We start from the raw sequence: 21,321 nt of genomic DNA, 5'->3' as shown, positions 1-21,321 counted from the left end.
TTCTCGTGGTGCCAGGAAAAAACAAATATAGAGAGAGAGATTGAAATTCCATCAGATTCCAGTACAGATATCCAAACAGCAGCCCCCGACGCCACAAACCTCCTTCCCCGCGTCACAAAAAATATTGTCAGGGGCGGGCCAACTTTTAAAGGTCAGACTGGCTGTCCCCGTCGGCAGATTCGGGCCTCGCGGGTTGGGGATTCAGATTCTCCAACCGCGAGGATCCCGTCCCAGCGTCGGGCCAGAGCCACGCACCAGCCAGAGGGAGTTTGGAGAAACCCGGGTGACTGCGGCCGTGCCTCGCTTGGGGTGGCGGGAGGCCGAGGGCGCCCGAGGGGCGCGCTGGCTCCGGCCTCCTCCGTTCCCATGCCTAGATCGGAGAGGGCAGAGAGGGCGGAGGGGAGCCCGCCTGGGAAGCCGCAGTCTCAGGGCGCTCAGGGAGAGGAATTAACGATTTAACCAGGACAAAGAGCAGGCAGGTGGGGCGGGTGAGGGGCGAAGGTCTGCACTGAGCGGTCCCATGTCCGTGTACAGGTAAGACGAAAAGTCGGGACTGAAGAGAGGAGATAGGACCTCCGCTCGAGTGGTTTCCTCGCTCGGTCGCGGTCCATCCTCGCGGAAAACCAGAGCCAGGTGGGATCGGGCGGGAGCGGCGTCCTCGGGTCTGGGAGCGCGACCTGCGTGACCTCGCCGCCACCAGGGCAGAGCTCCTCCGCCCCGCGGGCAGGCGCCGGCCTGGGTGGCCCGGGGGACTGACGATGACAAAAGCGTTTGCTGCGCACCTATGGGCGGCGCAAGGTCCTGAGCGAGCCTGCCGCGCGCCCTGGGATTTTGAGGGCTCGCTAGGGGAGGCAGGTGCGGACAGGGCGGCCCTTCCCGCGGAGCCGGCTTCGCACGCACCGCGTCCAGCCGCCCCGAGTGGAGGTCGCAACTGAGCAGGGGGCAAAAGAGGGACGGCCACCGCGCGGCGCATTAGGCATTTCTGCTCTTTGGCCCTTTCCCTCCGTCCACCTTGCCCGTTCCTCTTCCTAGTTTATTATCCCTAGCGGTCTGGGATTGGCCAAACCCGGAACCAGTTTCCTACCTGTTTGCAGCCGGGCAGACTTTTTTCGCGCGAAGAGGCGCGGCAGGTGGGAGCGCGGCCAGAGAGCGGAGACAGTAAGCTCTTTTCTTCCGCATACCCATTTCGCACCAAGAATTTGGGAAGACAAAATTAACCCCCGACGCTGGCGGCACAAGTCTTTCCGTGACTTTTTAACCCTTAGAAAGCGGTTCATTTTGGGAGCGGCTCCTCCGGCACAGAGCCTGGAGGCAGCAGGCGGGTCCCTGCGCTGCGCGCGCCCTGCCCGCCTTCTCGTCTGGGCTCCCAGCGCTCAGCGGAACTTGAAGAGCGCTTGAAATGTGGCAGGCTCAAGAGAGACGAGGTCTGTACCTGCGCAGCCGTTGTTGTAAATTAAATTCGACATGGGGAGGGAATTGGTAACACTGTGTGCCCGAGAAGAAATGGAGCGGGTCGCGGGTTGTACGCACCATCCTACAGAGGAAGCCGCGGCCGGCCTGGCACTCAGCGCAGGCTTCACTGTTTGGGGCTCAGCGGTTGGCTTCATCACGGATGAGACCTTTTTTTTTTTTTTTTTTTTTTTTTTTTAAAGAAGGCAGGGCGAATGTCTTTTAAAGGATTCTGAAGGGTGAAACTAATCAGGAAGAAGAATTACTAGCAAAAGCCCGGGCGGGATGAAACCAGGAGCGGCGGAAGTTAAAGGAAGGAATACCAAAGCTAGTTGTACCTCCCTCTCGACACGCCGAAAACAAAGCGGGGTTAAGACAAGAATGTAGGCTGAACGCTCTGGGGATTAGAGCAACGTGAGTCCTCAAGACGTCTTGGGGACCGCCTACGCGACCAAATACCAGGGTCGATTTTTTAAAAATTGAGTCCTAGAGGTGAGGTGGGGGTCGAGGCAGGCGGTAAACCGGCAAAGCAATGGCTTTCCATTGAGTAGACAAAACACAGCCCACAGGGGCGTCTTGGATTTTGAACAGTGACCTGATGACCCCGCTGACCAGGTGTAGACAGCCTCAAGTCCTAAATATTTCCATTGTCCTAACACTTCCCTTTTGCCTCGGATTTTAGTGTCCTTTCACTCTGCTACAGTCAATTAGCGATTACTTAGCACCGCATTAGCAGACAGAACCCGGAGAGACTCAGGCGCTGGGAGGGCTGCAGCGGAGGAAGGGGAGGGAGACAGTCACACCTGCAGTCATCCAGACTGGGAAGTTAGTTAACAGGGACTCACCTTTCTTTCTATCACGTTGTTAAGGAATCTCCTTCGAGCCTCTTGATTTAGTCAGTAATGGTGGATATCTTGTGGTTTTCCCTGGGCAACTAATCTTCTCCAAATTAAGGAGTTGTGGAGGGGGAGGTTTGGTGGAGTTGGATGGAGGGACCTTGTGCCATTTCTTTCAATTAGGGAAATTTATCAGGATTCGGGCCGAGAAGCTTTGGAATGCAGAGAGACTTGGAACCAGTTTAGCTGCTGAGTGGACGCAAGGAGTAATCTTACCCACTTTGGGAAACCTAAGGTTGGAGACAGACTGAAACAGCAGTTTGCTATGGCAGCACCAGATGCATTACTGTATAGATTGCTGGGTTCCGAGATGGCTGGGGGTGGGGCTTACTTTTGTAATGGTTTTCCGCCTTTCCTCCCTTCCTGGAATGCGTTGTTAACAATGCCTGTAACCCAAATGTGAGCGAACAGGGTCTACTGTTTTTAGTAAAATTCCATCGTGGCTTGAATGTCTGTATTCCTTCTCTCTTTCTACTTCCTTTATCCCTTCCTTCCCCTGTCTCTTTCTTCCTTCCTTTGCGGGGAGGAGCATGTGTTTGTGCAGGAATTCTGAGCACCGGGGTGCCATTGGGGGTTGAGTGCCCAGCAAGCTACAGAGAGGTGAGATCCATCTCTCACTGTGTTCCCGGGAGGCCTGGGAGGGAAGAGCAGTTTCTGGGTCCAGAACAGAAGCAGCCCTGGAGCTGGGCTATTGTTTGCTGTAGGAAGAAAACCTCACATGCCGCTGTGAGGTTGTACCTTTTTTAGTCCTCAGTTTTACGGAACCCTGATCAAAATGGAACACAGATCAACCATTCTGAGGCACTGCAGTTGGGGGTAGGTGGACAGGTTGGGTTTAATTGGCAAAACTGAAATTGATTGTCCCTTGGAAAATGTACTTTGGGTTAACTGTGTTAGTGGCGGACTGGAAAATCATCTTGGGAGGCAACTCCTAACTCCTGTTGTATTTTGGTGGATTTCTTTTCTCAGATCGCCCCACTCCCCTTCCCTCTGTCAATCTGGGTCTAGTCACAGATGTTTTACTGCGGCATCTCATGCCCAAGTGCCTTTAAAGTATAATTTGTTTTCATTATAATGTTAGGGGGTTAAGGGATTGGTTCTGGGAATAGCTTAATAGAAAACTTGCGGCCAAATTAATTGAAAGTTTCTTCTTATGAGGGACCGGTTGCCAAACATATGGAATATTGCCACAGAATGAGACATCAGAAAAATACGTTGTGGAGATTTAGCAATGATTAAATGTGAAAAATGGAGTGGAAATAGACGTCTACGGCATTTCCATAGACTGTCATGGATTTGTGTAATGTGATTTTTCTGTTTTGTTTGCAATTACTGAGAATATTCAATATCCTACTGAAGATGACTAATTCTGTGTCAGTATATAATCTAGAAGATAATTCTGTACCTGCAAAGATATGTTTACATTTCTTACTTTATTTACTATGGGACTCCTCCTATTAAAATGTTATTCAGATTCAGCCTTAAAGTGGTAACATCAAAATTGTCTCCAGGATACTTTTGAATTTGATCTTTTATTGAAGAGGTTACTATTTTTTGAGCTAGGCAGAAGAACAAAGGAGATTTTCAAAGGGACCTCAAACCACCAAATGAAACAAATAGGACCCGTGGTGGGAAGGCTTCTGGAGGAGAAATGGAGGGAAAAGAGAACGTTAGGCATGATATTTCTGATATGAAAAGGATTTTCTGACTTCTTCCTAGTTGTGAGTCATTTGTCAAGACAAATTAGAAAAAAAACTAGAAATTAGATAAGATGTAGACTGAAGTATTTTCAAAGTATGTAAGTGAATAGAATTATATTAGAGAATATAATTTACCTTAAATGTGATACCAGTGGGTTTTTTTTTTTTTTTTTTACTCTTCCCAATATTTTTGTGGCTGGCCCAGATTACTACTATATTTAATGCTGCCATCACCATCACAAAGTTCAATAAACCTTTTATCCTTAAGTTTAAAAGAATTAATATTGGAATTTTGTGTTTCAGCTGTGTTGTTTATGAGATTATTCTTACTAGGTTATTGAGATCCCTTAAGAGAAAGTTAATAAAAACATTTTGGAAAATTATGTTATGGGCTGTTCAAGATACATTGGTTTAGAATAAGGGAACATATAAATAAGGAAACCCTAAACTGTTCAATAAAAATGGATTGTCTTTAATAGGGAAATAGCAAATAAAGAGCCAGGAGGGGGAAAAAAACCAGACACATCTAGTTATGATTTGTCATATAAACTGCATCCTTGGTCTCAGTCCTCTGTTCCTTAGGTCACAGTTATCAGGTGATTTAAAAGGAGAGTTGTGACCAGAAAACAGGATTTTATTGTCCATGGTGATGGCAGTGACTTTGATTTGGAAAGTTTTATTTTTAAAATATGTATCGAATAACAGAACTTTTAATTAATTTAATTTAACTGTACCTCTGTTATAATTCTTAGATTTGGATATTCCAGAACTTAGGTATGAGTTTAGGCAGGCCTGGTATCATACTTGATATGTCCTGTGGCCTTATGTTGACACACTTTAGAATTAGTCATTCCCAGACGAAATCAATAAGCCCCCACTGAGATTATTTTCCCAACCCACCTTTTCAAAACCATCTTCCTTCTTACTCAGAGAACCTTAGGTAACAGAGCAGCATTGTCTGCCGTTAATTTTTCTCCCCCTTCTATGTGGGGAAGGACTAGAGAATTCCAAGAAAAACATTTGCATAATATTTCAATTATGTATGTGTTTCCTTAAAGCCCCATTTGGCTTTTTTTGTAGTCAGTAAAAAAAAAAACTTAACAAATAAATAAAATTGTGTATTTTTGGAAACATACATGGGCCAAATGTTATTTAAGACGGAGTTCAAAAAAACTACTTACCAGCGAAAGGATTTGGGATGAAACCCACCAGACAGAGGTGGCTTTGGTGAGCACAGTTGGAAGCCTTGGTCTTCAGTCAGCCCCGGAATCTATCCCAGAGAAAAAAGAGGGTTCCAGCCCCAGTTTGGCCCCCAACTGTGTACCCTTAGGGAAACCCTTTTAAATGTAGATCAGAGGTTCATTTTTCTCAGGATCTCTAGGAGGAGTAAATGAGCTTTTGCAGATTTGCAAGCACTTGACAAAGTTCAAAGTGCTGCTAAACTTGTTCCGTTTTGCAGAGGGAGCCACACCCTCCGCAGGCTGGAGTGCTCCTGGGTGTCTTAAGGGGATGGCCAAGCCGATAGGGAGCATTGTGGGGTCTGCAAACGGGGGACCCTGGAAGCATCTCCCCTGGACCAGCTCCCTATCCAGAAAGAAGCAAGGAAAACCTTTTCCTGGGCATTAGGCTGTCAAGCCAAATTGTTTGTGAAACAAAAAGAAGAACTCTGTTTGTCCAAAAGGTAGTGAAAAAGCAATAATGTCTTGCAGGATTCCAAAGCGGCCCATCAAAGTCCAAATTTTACAAAATATTACTCTGTTCTGAACACTATTCCGACCAGTACAGAATACCTGTCTTTAAAATATTAAAGTATTCACTTGCATTATGAGTCCAATGGAAATATCTGAAATTCTAAACCACTTTCCCAGAAAGGTGCACTTTCTTAAATACATTTTAGAAGTCATCGTCAAGTACGTTGGTTCTAGTTTTAAGTCTCGTTAGTGGAAAAAAATGTTTTTCCTCACGTTGTTCATCTTCTGTGACCAAAGAGACAGAAAACACCCTTTTTCAAAGAATTAAAATCGACCAAACAAATACAAACCATTTCTGAAATGTTTCATGGTGGCCCCTGGTTCCTTGAGAGCAGTTTCTTGGAAATGAAGAAACATTGAGTGGGGAATGAAAATGCACAATCCTTATTCTATATCACCAGAGGGCTGAGGGCAATTTGATCTACCACAGACCACATCAGACCTTTGATCTCTTCCACTTCCCAGCTTTCTGAAACTTCACTAACGGAGGAATTTGGAGATTTAAAACAGAGTCCATTGTTTGATGGGCCACTCTGAAAAACAAGCCCCTTGTACCTCCACTAGGGCACTCAGGTGATTTGGGGGCTGGGCATCACGTTGTGTGTTTTATAAGCTTCCTTGATGAAGAAGTAGGTTATGGCTACAGGCAAAGGGTTTTTAGTTATTTCATATCAAATAAGAAATAGTCACTTCACCATTGGGCATTTAGATGTCTCTAAGAAAAATACTAGAAGCCTCAAATGTTAATATGAACTCAGTCCTTTCTTACCTGCAAAAGTGAAGCAAAAGTGAAGTGAGGTCAGGCAGTTGGTGGTCCTAACCTCCCCACTCTCACCATTCACATGTGGGGAAGGGACCAAGGTCTGGCAAATTTGCCCTCATTCTATGGAAGAAAGAATCTGACATTTCTTTATTCCAAAAAGACTGAATCTTGTAATGTTGCATTATCTGCTGTTCATACTCTGGGATAATGTTGATCAGAAAGGCTTGTACATTTTCCAGATGCTTTAGAACTAGGGCTGTGGAGGACAGTTTTGAGTGTTTTGAAGGGGCGGCGGGAAAATTATATTGGGAAATAAAGAAGCATGAAATAATTCTGATACACTTTAAATATATAAATCCGTATTGCTGGTGGCTGGTCAGGAAAAGGGAGAAGGGAGCTGGCCATTGAGCTTGGACAAATGTATTTTGGGGCTAAGGGTTTTATACTCATTAACTGATATGATCACACAACACCACAACCCCAGAGACTGGTGTTATTATCTCCATTTTACAGATAAGAAAATTGAGGCTCAGAGAGGTTAAGCAATTTGTCCAAAATCACATACATGGTAGAATCAGAATCTCAGAATCTGGCCTGGGATTTATTGTAAACAATTTGGCAGACCTAAAAATTTGAAGATCTAAACTCTTAACAGAACTGAAAACTTTCAAATTCCCTCAATAGTTTTCCCAAAAGGTCTTTGAGCAAAATTTTCCAGTTCCCCCTAGTTTTCTATTTCACTCACTGCCCACTCTCCCCACCGCTCCAGAGTTGGACAGCTCCCTCGTTTCGGAGATGGCTTCCTTTCCATAGACACAGCTTGACTTCAGAAGCAATTGGCTTTTTCCTGGAATCACAATGCCTTAGCCCTTGTATCAGGATATGTGTGTGCATGTGTTTGTGTGCATGTGTGAGTGTGTGTTAGTATCTGTGGTATATGTGTGTGTACATATGAGTATGTGTGTCTGCTAAATATGCGTGTCTCAGTATATGTGAATATGTGCAGGTGTGTTTGTGTCTAAGTGAATGTGGTATGTGTGGGTGCCTTTGTCTATGTATGTGTATGTCTCAGTGTATCTCTGTTTGTGATTGTGTTTTCCTCTGTGTGTCTGAGTGTATATGTGAGTATGTCTGTGTTGTGTCTTTGTGTATGTTGTAAGTATGTGTGAATGTGTGTACATCTGACTTGTGTATGTGTCTGTGTGAGTGTGTCTGATGGTGTCTGCTTGGATAGCTGTGTACACACAGCTGTTCTCCCTGTGGGCTTAGGTCTGTGCCTTGGGCCGTGTCTCTCCTGGGCGCTGGTGGATGGCCCTGCAGATGGGAGTGTATTGTACTGTGTGGTCCAGCATCTCCACAGATTCCTTGTCTGTTCAAGGGATGTTGCTGTCTTTTCATGCCTGGGTTTACTCTCTGCAGAGCCCCAGAAGAGAGCATCACCACAGAACACTTTCCTGCAGATAAGATAAAAATTTTCATTTTAAATGAAACGACTCCTTGGATCAGGAACTGAGTTTATAGATCAAATTCTGTCTTAGTGAGTGCAAGGATCTGCTTAAACTCCAGTTTTTAAAGTAAAATTTCGTGATATCAAATACTGCATGAATAAGCTGAGTTTACTAGGGATTTGGAAATTTTGGTTACGACTTTATTTCGCTTAGGAAACCTGTATAACTTCTGTTCGGACTCTCCAAATTATAAAAAATATCATAATTTATTGTAGGTTAAAAAAAGATTTGTTTTGTTGCTCTTTAAAATTTTCTAGCTCGCTCATATTTCACACATTTATTTCATCTAAATAATTGCATGGAGCACCGTCTACTAAAGTGTGGGGTTGAGTTCACAGGTCCCCACCCCGTCACAGGCGGGGATGAATCTGAACTTGACAGATGCCATCAACAAGCTGGCACTTTGCAGCTGGGTGGAGGGGATCAGCCGGACAGCGGTTCCCACTCCCAGCCCTCCTTGGGCATTAGGTGTGTGTCCCCTACAACACATTCATACTCTGTCCAATGGATGGAAATCTGTCCCTCAGACATTTCCATTTGCCTAATTGTTGGGGAGCACCAGAGGCCAGTGGCTCATCTACTCCTGTCACTGCACACAGAGCAGCTTTGAGACTATCCCTCCACCTCCATTTACCCTCCATAAAGTGACAGGGTAGAACAAGGCAGGTGGGGTGATGTCTCAGACCCTCCAGCTCTGGGGTTGGGTGAGCCCATCTCGCACACAGGCTTAGTTGAAATCCTGGTTCCCTCGTTGTGGGACCTTGGACACTTTGCTTGATCTCTCGCAGGCTCAGTTTCCTCATCTGTAAATTGGGGATAATAACACCTCCCTCACCAAGTTGTGCGGATTGAGGAAACATACATTTAGGACCTGGCACAGTTTATAACAGGCTCTTGTTGCCTGGTTTTACTATTACTATAGGTATATTGTGGGTCTCTTAAACCATTTCTATCTCTGTTTTTAAAAATGCTCTCTCTCTCAAAATCTACAGTGGAATACAGTGGGAAAGGTTTTGTTTTCTTTTAACTTAAAAAGCACCCTTAGTATGTCCCTTACATTTTTGCCAGACTCAAGGACCCCCAGTTGGGTCCCAAGGCCTCTCTCTGGGAACCCCTAGTTTGGGCAGCCCAGCCTGTCCCTGCCGGACGCATCCCCTGCAAGCTGGAGGTCGAAAGAAATGGCTGTCTACTGCTTTTAGTGTTGTTGCCTCAGCTTCCAAGCCTCTAAAACTCCCCTGCCCGCCCTTCCCGCATACATTAGCCTTAATGTATTCTCTCTTGAATACTCATCGTATTAAGGCTCCCGGTAGATACCTTGCTCGAAATAAATTTTACGGGCATGCATCCTCGCCCTCATCCCCATGCATTTGTGGCCAGGAGGAGAAATATAACCGCTTTCCTCGGAGGCCAAACAACAATTAGGTGGGAATTGGCGGCCCTCTGGCCCGAGGAGAGGGCGTGGTGCGGGAAAGGAGGGGCTCGCGCCCCGAGGGTCGTCCCCAGACCCCAACCCCCAACCGTCTCCAGGGGTTAATTTGCCTCCGCTGGCCGGCTGCCTGGCTCCTGGGACAAAGACATCCCTAGCGGGCCGTGTCCCCGGGGCCTGTGGTCCACGGCGACACACAGGTCGGGCCGGGCACTCTCGGCTCCGGGGGCAGAGGTTCCTGCAGCTCGGCACCCGCCCGTCGGCACACCTCTTCCCTGAGCCGGAGGGCTTCTCGTTAGGGCTTCCTTCCCCTCCTTTAAGAAAAAGATGCCTGAGCAATCTTCCTCCACACCTCCTTCCTCAAGCCCCTGGCTCCGCAGCTGCCACAGTTCCGGATGCGAATTCCTGCAGGGGAGATCCACACCCTTTCCCACTTAATGGCCAGGTTTACCTGTGTTGTCTCCACCGCTTGCCCAGGCTGGACTTGTCATACCACAGGAGCTCCAGGTTATCCTCCCCTCATTCCCTAGTGTCTCACCTCTTCTTTCCCAACCTCCAGCTGGTAAGGGCCCTGCTCTCGGAACCCTCCCTGGCCGCTCCAGGGATGCCAGTCCCTGATGGTCCCTGGAGAGAGGCAGGCGTGTGGTTGAACGGGCACCTGCCTGGAGGTACCAGGCACGCCCCCCACCCAACCACGGCATAATTGCTGTGTGATGTGGGCCCTCTCTGAACCTCCGCGGGGGGGTCTTGACATCTTTGCGGGGATTCTCAGTGGGAGTTCAATGAGGTCAAGCCCAGGATCCTGGGCCCGTAAATTTCCTTACTCTCAGGCCAGCAGCACCACTTCGAGCACCTGGTTACTGCAGTTATCTTATCTCCTAATAATAGCAAACCTTTACTGAGCACCTACTGTATACCAAGTCCCGTCCTACGTATATGGATTCATTTACCTTGACAACAATTCTACCAGGTACTATTGTTATCATCACCCCACTTTTACAGGTGAGAAAACTGAGGCAGAGAGAGGCAAAGTAATTTGTTCAATCTTAGAAAGCGGAGCCAGGATACAAAATTAGGCAGATCTGGCTTCAGAATCTGTGGTCTTCATCTGTGTCCTACCTAGCCCTTCTTATTTGATGGAAATTCGTATAGCTGTCATGTGTTTAGCACTTTTCTGGGACTCCTTGGTAAGTACTTATTGATTGAACAATTTCTTTGCCAAGGAGGAAATATTTTGAGATAAAAAGAAAATCCCATCTGAACTGGGACAGGTACCAAGTGTCCAGGGCTACACGTGTCTGGTAGTTTTCATGGGGCATTTTGGTCTGAGAATCAGGTCAAAGCGCAAGGAATCTAGTGAGTATGACTTTTGGGCAAATGGTGGTGGCTGCCAAGACCATGAAGGAAACAAGCTGTGCTGGGGTTTAATTGGGTCCAAGATAGACAGTTGTGTGTACAGGGCTAATGATGACAGTTAGTGAATGCCCCAACCGTGTGTCTGAAAGTTTTAGATACAGATAACTTAATACTTGAGAAAGCTTTCTCTCTACATAGGTTTAGATGTGCTTAAATTTTCCCCCTAATGCTTTGAGACTAATTCCCTATTTCAACACTTTAAAATTATATCACAGCCAACAAACTTGTTATGAATCAAGAAACACTAGATTCACGAAATCTCACGAGAGATTTGGTTTTAGTACTTTTGTTGACATTTTGGGGTGTGCAGGAAAAACTAGTGAAGAACTGTTTCAAGTGAGCTTCTTAGAGAGGATTTGATCAGTAATTTATCTGGTGAAAAATATCTGTGGAGTTACTCTTGTGTGCCAGACATTGTGCTAGGCATGGATGATACAAAACTGAGAAAGAAATGCTGTTCCTGCTCCTTGAGGATCTCACCTTCTGATGGGAAAGACGGTGTGTAAAAAAAACAATTAGCAAAAATGCTATTTATAATAGAGGTGAGAAACCCCAGGGTTACCAGTCTCATGACATGCTATATCACGATGCTACCGTAAGAGGCCAGATGCTTGCACTTTTATGTTTTTGTTCTTAACATTTGTTACCTTCCCTTTTTTTGAGGAAAAGGACCAGGGAAATTGGCTAGAGATGCTAGCACTATTTGTTCATCCAGCTGTGAAAGCCTGACCATTTTGAAACTAATTCAGTGACTCAAAATACTATCAACCCCCTGAGCAATCCCTTGGTAGAGATGGGATGGCAGAGAAACAGACCTTGGATAGGAAGTCACCCAGCACAGGAACAGGGTGCGGTAGTGGTTCAGGTTCAGTTGCAGACAACAGAATCCATTTTCACTATTTAAGTGGAGAGTGATCAATTACCAGATATGTAGTAGATGACTTTTAACTCAGTGGAGCCAGTTCTGGCCCAAGCTGCTGGGAATAACTCCCAGCCCCCAGAATGTTGTTGCTTCTGCCATGATTGCTCAGGACATTAAAGCCAGAGAACCCTGTAGCCTCTGCCATGATCCACACCAGCTTAGTGAGAGGCTGCCTCTTGGCAGGCTCCATTCAACTCGGTTCTGAATTCAAGTCTCTTCTAAATAAGTTCATCTGATTGGCAGACTCTAAATCACTTTCGGAACCCAAGCTGCAAGGGAATCTGGAAAAGCAGTTTCTAGTTTTCCTGTCTGCAGTACATGAAGGCATATTAGTTGGGTATGTTGATTGAGTTAATCGATGGTATCTTTTGCATTTCATTAAAATGCTGAGATTCTCTCTCAGGAGACTCTCTCAAAATACTGAGATTCTCCAATGGACAAAGGATTAATCTCCAAAATATATAAACAGCTCACGTAGCTCAGTATTAAAAAAAACAAACAACCCAATCCAAAAATGGGCAGAAGACCTAAATAGACATTTCTCCAAAGAAGACATACAGATGGCCAAGAGGCACATGAAAAGCTGCTCAACATCACTAATCATTAGAGAAATGCAAATCAAAACTACAATGAGGTATCACCTCATACCAGTCAGAATGGCCATCATCAGAAAATCTACAAACAACAAATGCTGGAGAGGGTGTGGAGAAAAGGGAACCCTCTTGCACTGTTGGTGGGAATGTAAATTGATACAGCCACTATGGAGAACAGTATGGAGGTTCCTTAAAAACCTAAAAATAGAATTACCATATGACTCAGCAATCCCACTACTGGGCATATACCCAGAGAAAACCATAAATCAAAAAGACATATGCACCCCAATGTTCACTGCAGCACTATTTACAACAGCCAGGTCATGGAAGCAACCTAAATGCCCATCGACAGACGAATGGATAAAGAAGATGTGGCACATATATACAATGGAATATTACTCAGCCATAAAAAGGAACGAAATTGGGTCACTTGTAGAGACGTGGATGGATCTAGAGACTGTCATACAGAGTGAAGTAAGTCAGAAAGAGAAAAACAAATATCGTATATTAACGCATATATGTGGAACCTAGAGAAATGGTACAGAGGAACCGGTTTGCAGGGCAGAAATTGAGACACAGATGCAGAGAACAAACGTATGGACACCAAGGCGGGTGGTGTGATGAATTGGGCGATTGGGATTGACATGTATACACTGATGTGTATAAAATTGATGACTAATAACCTGCTGTATAAAAAAATAAATAAAATTAAATTTAAAAAAATACTGAGATTCTCTCTCCAGGAATACCTTCAGGCATGGACTTTGGTCACTACCCACCCCCAACATATCATTTGCTTTCTATGCCAGATGACCTCTCAGTCCATGCTTAGGCAGGGCTTACTTTAGAGGCTGAGGTTTTTAGCACAGATTCTACCCAGTAGTGAAAATGTCATAGAAATAAAGGTGAATGTTATTGGGTCTTCCTGGCCATTGGCTGTGGAATTGCAGCTGGCAAAAGTGGAGTTAGCTGATGCTGCTAGCTTTGTGGTGCTCTTAGAAACAGGCAACCCCTTTGGGTCAAAGCCACCCAAAGCCAGGCCAGCAAAGCATGGATTGGATTTCAGTCCCAACCTACTCCTTTGACCAGGCACCTTTGTGCAGTGTACAACCTGTACAACTGTATGTGGCAGCCCTGAGGGTTTGGCTTATGTCCTTTCCCAAAACAAGCAGAATGAGAAGACATCCAAACAGCACCTGGATAGTGGTGCTGTACAGAAGTCTTACATTGCCTCTCTCTCCTCTCTCCACAGAGATCCCCCAGTGTGCTGGCTGCAACCAGCATATCCTGGACAAGTTCATCCTGAAGGTCCTGGACAGACACTGGCACAGCTCCTGCCTCAAGTGTGCAGACTGCCAGATGCAGCTAGCTGACAGGTGCTTCTCCAGGGCGGGGAGCGTCTACTGCAAGGAAGACTTCTTCAAGTAAGTCAGAGCTGGGGGGTGCACCTTGCTCTCCTTGCCCTGATCTAACTGCCTCCCCCATGCAGTGAGGGGGAAGCTCTCAGTAAGGCAGGGTGGGGAGGGCGGGGGTCCACCCTGGGTGGGGTGGGTGAATCCTGGTGCTGAGAGGCTGTTCCTCTTTGAGGGCCCCCTTTTGATCACCGGCCCCATCACCCCCTGAGGCCCAGAATCTCGGCCTCACTTGAGCTCTGCAAGGGCCATGGGTGGGGAGCCAGCAGGAGGCAAGAGCCAGCCTTCTCCAGGGTGGCTGACAAAGGATCCCTGCAAATCCTAGAACGAGTTGCTTTTTCTGTCTTGGTGAGTTGGTGCCTCAGGGCACTTGGCTGTATCATTCCTGCGGCTTTCAGAGTGGTACTTTGAATTTTGCGCCCCCAATCTAGAGGCATCTCTATGGTTGCTCCTAGGGTCTCAGAGAAGTGTTGCTCCTGGTAGGGGTTGAGCCAGGCTCAGACAGTGTCATCAACTTCAATGGAAATATGACAGTTTTGTGTGACGGTTTAGAGCTCAGACCCTGCCTGGGTTTGAACTCACTTATTAGCAGTGTGCTCTTGGGCAAGTTATTTAACTCCTCTGTGTCTCAGTTTGCTTATCTGTAAAATGGGGCTGATAATAATAGGTTGTTAGTTTTGAATGAGTCAACATGTGTAAATTCCTTAGGATACTTGCCTGATACATGAGTATTAGCTCTTAAGACTGTCCTTGATTTTTCATTTTGGGGTTGGGTCCATCAGAAACAAATCATGTTGGAACTTTAGGTCAAAGTGAGGGGATCTCCTAGAATTTATTTTCCGTGGCGTTTAGCCTGAGACTTCTCTCCAAGAATTTATTACCTGAGGCACTTAGGCTGATGCCTCAAATGACGTGGGCCAGCTGGTAACAGCAAAGCCAAGAGCAGGAGGTGGGGGGTGTCTGTCAGCGACACAGAGCCCAGTGTGGGTGGCCCATGGGGTGCGTGGAGCGTGGGGGGACTGCCGGGAGGCTCACCAGCACCGGGACACACTGGGCACAAATGAACAAGCCCCGGAGAGATGGTGTGCATCCTTCAGAGGATGTGTTTTCTGGAGACAGGGAGGAGAAATCGGGAGAAGTGCCAGTCCTGATACAGAACATGATTTCTCACAAATCCTCCCCAAGGTTTAACTGCGGGGAATAAGTGATTTGAATTTCTGAGGATTCTCAAATTTGGTTAGTCCAATATGAGTTGAAAAGCACTTTAAAGATGATCTTGGTAACCACAGGGGCTGCCTCCATGGCTTGTGCTCAGAAGGTAGCACTCATTGTCACCATCACACTTTGGTCAAATAAGCACTGCTCTCTCCTTGGGAGTGTGTGTGTGTGTGTGTGTGTGTGTGTGTGTGTGTGTGTGTGTGTGTGTGCACATGTCTGTGTGTGTGTGTGTGCATGTCTGAGCTCCCTGAGGGTGGTGCAGTAGCTAGCACAGGCAGACCCAATGAATCCTTGATGGTTCCAGTTGAGGGATGGGCCTCTGCTTCTTCCTCTAAGTCTTTTTTGTGGACTGTTCCCCTTTCTCCCATCTTCCTTTTGCTCTCCCCACCTCTGACCCTCGCCCTGTTGCCTTTATTTTGGCATTTACGTGGTTCCGTCCCCTCTACCCACATCCTTCCTCAGCAGCACGTTTGCCTCTGCCTTCCTCCCTCATGGATGCCGTGGCCAAGCACCATGGCAGCTCTAATGGGCCCCTGGATGGGCCGAGTGTCATCGTGCGTGGGGGGAGGAGGGCAGGAGGAAGTGGGTGGGTGGGCCTGGCCGTCGGGGTTTGCTGAGCTGTCCCTGCTTCCAGGGCCAGCGCATCATCCTCCTATTTGGAAATCCTCGGTGAGCTCCAGGATAGGTGCTGAGATGTCCCTGGGTCAGAATTCTGGCTGGGGTTCAGGCAAGACCTGTCAGGACCACAGACCTAGGGCTCTGTCACCAGAGAAGCTCCTGTGAGCCCCAGCCTTGCCCTAGGGCCCTATCTGATGTTTGGACCTCGACTGGCTGCCTCCGGGTGGGGGAAGGGGAGGTGGCAGCAGCTGAAGTGTAGACTTGGGTTTGGCAGAAGTAGGTGGTAAGGAAAGAGGGTCGCTCTAGAGCCGGGAGGAGCCCAGGGTATGGGCTAAGGAGGGACTAGCATAGGCCTGTGAGCCGTTAGCCCGAGACCAGAAATACAAGTGACAATTACTCACCCAGGCCGTTGCCCTGGGCCCCTGTCTCCATGGCCTTGCTTATCAGTAATGTCCCTGCTCATCTCCCCACCCCTTGCTGCCTACACACCTCCCCACCAGACCAGCGTTCCCCCACTCCAGCTCAGCTCCTGACACCCCGAGCCCAGCTCCTTCGGCAGGGCCCCCTCTGCCTACAGAATATCCCAGAAGCACTGTGCCGCCAGAGCCTTCCACCCTGTGCCCAGCCTCCCATCCAGCTCACTGCTTTCCTTGGGTACCCGATGCCCCCAGCAAGATGCCCCATTTCCCAGCTATTTCATCGTCCACCCCCTCAAGGTCTCCCCATCCTTCCATGACGGTGAGTCCAGCCCCCCAGTGGCCTGGCCACCTTGCCCCTTGTCTCTCCCGATGACTCAGCATGAGCTGCTTGCTTTGCTCATTCCTCACGCACCTGTTTGATCTTCCCCGTTGGCTTGAGGAAAGGCTTATTAGTCACTCAGTTTTCTGTCTTCCCCACGCACCTGGCCCCGAGCCTTGCCCACAGGCCATCGCTGGGTTTGACGCAACAGAGAGTAGATTACGTAGTGAATTCACAACGCACTGTGGGGACCAGTTTCTTCTGTACCTGGCTTGGCATCCTGCGAGTCACAGAGGCCCAGGATGCCTCCGTTATTTAGCCCCACTTCTTCCACAGGACTGCCCTGCTTCCTAAAGTAGCCCACTCTCAGGACTGGATCCTCTTGTAAAGCAGGGGAGCTGGCCGCATATTCAGTGCTGAAACCAGGTCATTAACTCTGTGACGGGGCTGCTGGGTGGAGAGAGATTTAAAACTGGTGATTCTCCCCACTGCCAATGGAGGGGCAAAATCAGACACGAAGGTCGGGCACCTCCGGAGTCCTAGGGAGGCCACATGGATTTACAGGCAGTCAGGCCTCACCCAGCTTTTGGGGACCATGGCTGTTTGGTACAGGAAGGCACATCTGCAGTACGGTTTGGTATAGCAAGTCACAGTCCTTGGTGAGGACAGAGAGGGGGAATTGTCTACGGTCAGAGCGGCCTCACCTCCCATCCACAGGGGTCTTGGGACCTGCTGCCCACTTGGGGCTCAGGCTGTGATTTGGTCACAGAATGGGTGGGTCTGCTCCTTATTACAGCTCATTAAAGGTCACCAGGCACCTGCTTTCAGATGGCACATGTGCAGAGGGACACTGGGAGCAGAGAGAACAAGAGGTGGGGCAGGAGGGGAGGGCAGTCCCAGGCAGGCCAGGTCCCTCCCTCGTCTCACACCAGGCTGCAGGTGTCACCACCAGCAGCCTCGAGAGAGGGCCAGCAGGTGCCATGCACTTGGATTTGCCTGTCCCTTGTGCCCGTGGCACTTGGAAGATGCCTGGTCAGAGGCATCTTCTCTATGCTCCTTGAAGTAAAAGAGAAAAAGAAAAAAGAAAAAGCAGTGTCCTTTTATGATATCTGCCCCAAAGCCCGGCTCGGAGGCAGAGGGCAGGATTCATTGACCTCACCGATCAACACTGTGGTTCTAAGTTCCAGGATCAATATTTTAAATCTCTTTGCCTATAACAAGGGGCAGCATCACTGCTTTGCACAATTCCAGGGGCATCTTTTATTCTGTGTGAAGCTTTGTGACTCAAGACTGTAATGTGAGGAGTGCCCCGCTGGAGGTGTGTAATACCCCAAAAGTGTGGAGGGGGGCACAGAGAGGAAAGCTGGAGGTCGGCTCCCACTAGCTTCCAGCCTGTGGGACATGGTCGTACCGGTGACTGGCAGCAGAGGGCGATGTTGGCGTGTGCACTGGCAGAAAGAAGTGCTGTCGGAAGGTTGCACTCTGTGGTTGTTATGTTGTTTGAAGGGCGGGGGCTGTTAAACTGATTTTTGCTGTTTGTTGTTTTGACTCTTGGGTCCTTGGTTCCCCTTCTCCAAAGGAAATAACATTCTGGGGCCTGAGAGGAGAGGCTTAGTTGACTCATACAGCGTGCTTCTAAGATTATTACAATTTGAATCGCAAGCCAGGGAGCCAACAACTCCTTGGGTCGCATTTGCTGAACAGGTCTTTTCTGGACTGTGCACCCAGCATGTGGAGGATCCCTGGCTCCTTGCAAAAGGACTAGAGCCTGGGGAGAGCAGGGGTCTGGGATTTGGGCTTCCGGGTCCCCCTTTTCATCACTGATTTGGTCCTGGGATGAGCCTGGCAGCTCCCTTACTCTGAGGCGTGGTGAAAACAGGTTTTCTGCTCCAGGAACTGGTTCAAGTGCTGGGGTCCTTAGGCAAGTTCCTTAACATCTCTGAGCTCCAGTGTCCTCTGCAGGAAAAATGGGAACGCTAATGGTGGCTGCTTTAGAAGACCTGGTACACAGTAGCATTTCGCAAAGGGGAGTTATTTTATCAGTGGAGTGGTCTGGTGAACCCAAACGGAGCTTGACTGAATTCCTGTCCTGTGTTTTACAAGCTGTTTGTCAGCAAACAAGTGACTAGGCCTTCCTGAGCACCTCATTCCCTTATCCGTTAAGAGGTGACATTCTAACCCACAGAGTTGCTATGAAATGCAACTCTGTGGGTTAGAATGTCACCTCTTAACGGATAAGGGAATGAGGTTTTTGAATGTGCAGGCTCAGCAGCCATGGCTCACGGGCCCAGCCGCTCCGCGGCATGTGGGATCTTCCCGGACCGGGGCATGAACCCGCGTCCCCTGCATCGGCAGGCGGGCTCTCAACCACTGCGCCACCAATGGAAGAAGATAGTGTGTAAACTGTGTCTAGCACTTCTGGGTGCTTCATGCTGGGTGCTGTATCTCTGGGTTTCTGGCCCTGGATGTGTTCACCTGACCTGCGGCCATGGAGGACCAGCTGGCAGAGTTCTCCCTCGGGCTGGGCCTGAGCTGACCTCTCCTGCCCGCTGCTCTCTCCAGCTTTGAGACCTTCCCACTGAAATGACTTTTAAAGGCCTAGAACTCCTCAGATGGAGGCGGGGGTAGCCTGGCAGGTGGAGAGGGTACATGGCAGTGGGCCGGGGACAAAGATGCCATGCCAATTTACGTGAAGACTTGAGAAACAAACCAGTGATTATTAATAATATGAAAACAAACAGCTATACAATCAAAGAAAGGGCAAGAGTCCGTGTACGTTTTTAAGGTAAAGCACAGCCTTTAAGAACATCCCAGGCTTGTGGGGAGCTTCAAGCCACGCCCTGGCCGCCAGGTATGTGTGCTGGCATCTGCCTGCCAGAGGGGGCCATGGGGAAGAGTCGGAGGCGTTCTGGGGTGACTGCCACTCCGGGGGGTCCTGTCTAAAACTTCATGCTTCTCTGGGGGTGTCTCCCTCCCCCTGAGGCCTTCACCTGCCTGGCACTGCGGGGACCCAGCGGGATGGAGGGCTGCTGCGCCGTTGTCACTGGGGAGCTGTGTCCCCTCCCCCAGCCGGTCAGTCTCCAGGCAGTCAGCCTGGCTGTCAGCCAAGGGCAGGTAAGCGGCATCCTTGGGAGCCTGGGAGCTGCTGATTTATCCCCGCAGTTCAGAACAGCCTGTTTCAGCTCCGGCTCGCTCTGAGTTTGGCCCAGCTGCAGGGTAGTTTTGCTGGCTCTGGCCAGGTCTTCGTTAGTGACCTTGGGCCAGTCACTCTGTTGACCAGGGCCTCCATCCCTCAGCTGGGCAGACGCCCACAGGACATCGGGCAATATGGGCCTGATGGGCCGATAAGGGCCCAGAAACCTCTCTCCGAGGTGGATGTTGAAGAGGGACCAGGCGCTGGGTTTGAATCCAGGCTCAGTGTGAATTTGGGGCATTAGACCTCTCTGAGCCTCCCTCTCCCGTCTCGAAAAAGGGATGGGAATAAAAATGTCTACTTTTCAAAAGTTACTATGAGGACTGAGTAAAATGAAGTGTTCAGTAGCCATCATTATTGGTAGCTATTCCTGTTAAGGCCGTGATGGCATATCTATGTAGGGAGGAGAAAAAAAAGAGAAAAGGAGGGTCCTGGGGCAGAGGCTACAAAAGGCCTTGGGCCAGACAGGGGTCCTGGGGAGGGAGGTGGGGCCTGTCCAGTGGCAAGGACAGGTCAGGTGATTGGAACAACTGTCCACCTCTTGGTGTGCGGAGCTGCCGTGAGTCTTCCCCACAGGAGACCATCCCTCCCTGTGTGGTCCAGAGCTCTGTGGCAGTGCAGCCCTCAGCCTTCACTTCCCAAAGCGGGGTTCCCAGCTCTGGCGGGAGGGTCCCTCCTGTTCTTGTGTGGCTGCCTCTAGCTAGGTTGTACTCTGTTGCCCCAGGAAGAGGCCACTTCAGTTCTGGGGTTGGTTGTGGTCCAATCTGGGGCCAGGTTCTTGCTGAGCCACTTGTTATTTTTGATAACCACACACCTGTTAGGACATCTCACACACACACACACACACACACACACTCTAGCAAAATATGCTTGAAGAACTCACAAGGGGAGGGTCTCTTTGACGTGTGACTTTCCATAATTTCCGAATAGTTTACAGTCTAATTCCCTCGCTAAGCAAATTAAACCTCTTAAGGTAACGATCAGATGGTCCAGATAGTAGCTGTGCGTGGGGACATTTGTAAGATTCAGACACTGGTGGGACCAGGCCCATAGTCATTTGCAAAGGCCTGTAATCAAGGCAGAAGCAATTACTTAGCTGAGCAGTTCCCCCTGGGACCTGAGGCGGTATATCAGGCGGTGATGAGTCCACGGATTATCTGCCTGCCCCGGAGGCCTCCCGTTCAGCAGTGCCTGCCCACCCTCCCAGAGCCCAGGCTCTCAGTGAAGGCCTCCTGACATCTCTGGAACCTGCATACTGGAGACCTTTCTGCCTTGGGAGAATCTGTTTGGAACCAAATAGTTGCAAATCAGCCTGGGAGTCAGATGGCATCTGGGCTGTGGGAACATGGTCCCTAGGCAAAGAGGGATAGGGTGACATGGGAATGGGAGATGGGGGCAGCTTAAAACACACCAGCTGGCAGCAGCCAGTCCCATTCTCTTAATCACTGGGGCTCAACCTCCTCCCTCCTTTACTTCCCACCCACAGCCATTCAGGTACCGAGACACGGGGTCCCACCTCCAAAAGGCCCTCTCTTTCCATTCCCACTGCCTCTCTCCTCTCTCCGTCCCCTGTCACCACACCTCTGCACCGCTGGAAGCTTTTCTAATCGGCTGTCCTTCCCCTCTCGATCCCCTCTCTGCCAGTCTGTGCCTTCCTGCTGCAGCCCATCTTTGGCCACGTTGCCCCCATGGCCCCTGAATCTCCCGAGCCCAGTGCT

General features: G+C 48.9%; 1 protein-coding gene across 1 annotated transcript in view; it reads left to right on the top strand.

The window, feature by feature from the left end:
- LHX4 (LIM homeobox 4) overlaps positions 1-21,321 on the top strand; it is a 46,182-nt gene that overhangs the window by 4,273 nt on the left and 20,588 nt on the right. Inside the window, exon 2 of the mRNA XM_007448516.1 lies at positions 13,677-13,848. Within this exon, the coding sequence (XP_007448578.1) occupies positions 13,677-13,848 (172 nt within the window). The remainder of the gene's footprint in view (positions 1-13,676; positions 13,849-21,321) is intronic.

Source organism: Lipotes vexillifer, unplaced genomic scaffold (genome assembly GCF_000442215.2).
Source record: "Lipotes vexillifer unplaced genomic scaffold, Lipotes_vexillifer_v1.1 scaffold76, whole genome shotgun sequence".
Classification (NCBI taxonomy): Eukaryota; Metazoa; Chordata; class Mammalia; order Artiodactyla; family Lipotidae; genus Lipotes; species Lipotes vexillifer.
This window is presented reverse-complemented; position numbering and strand designations above follow the sequence as displayed.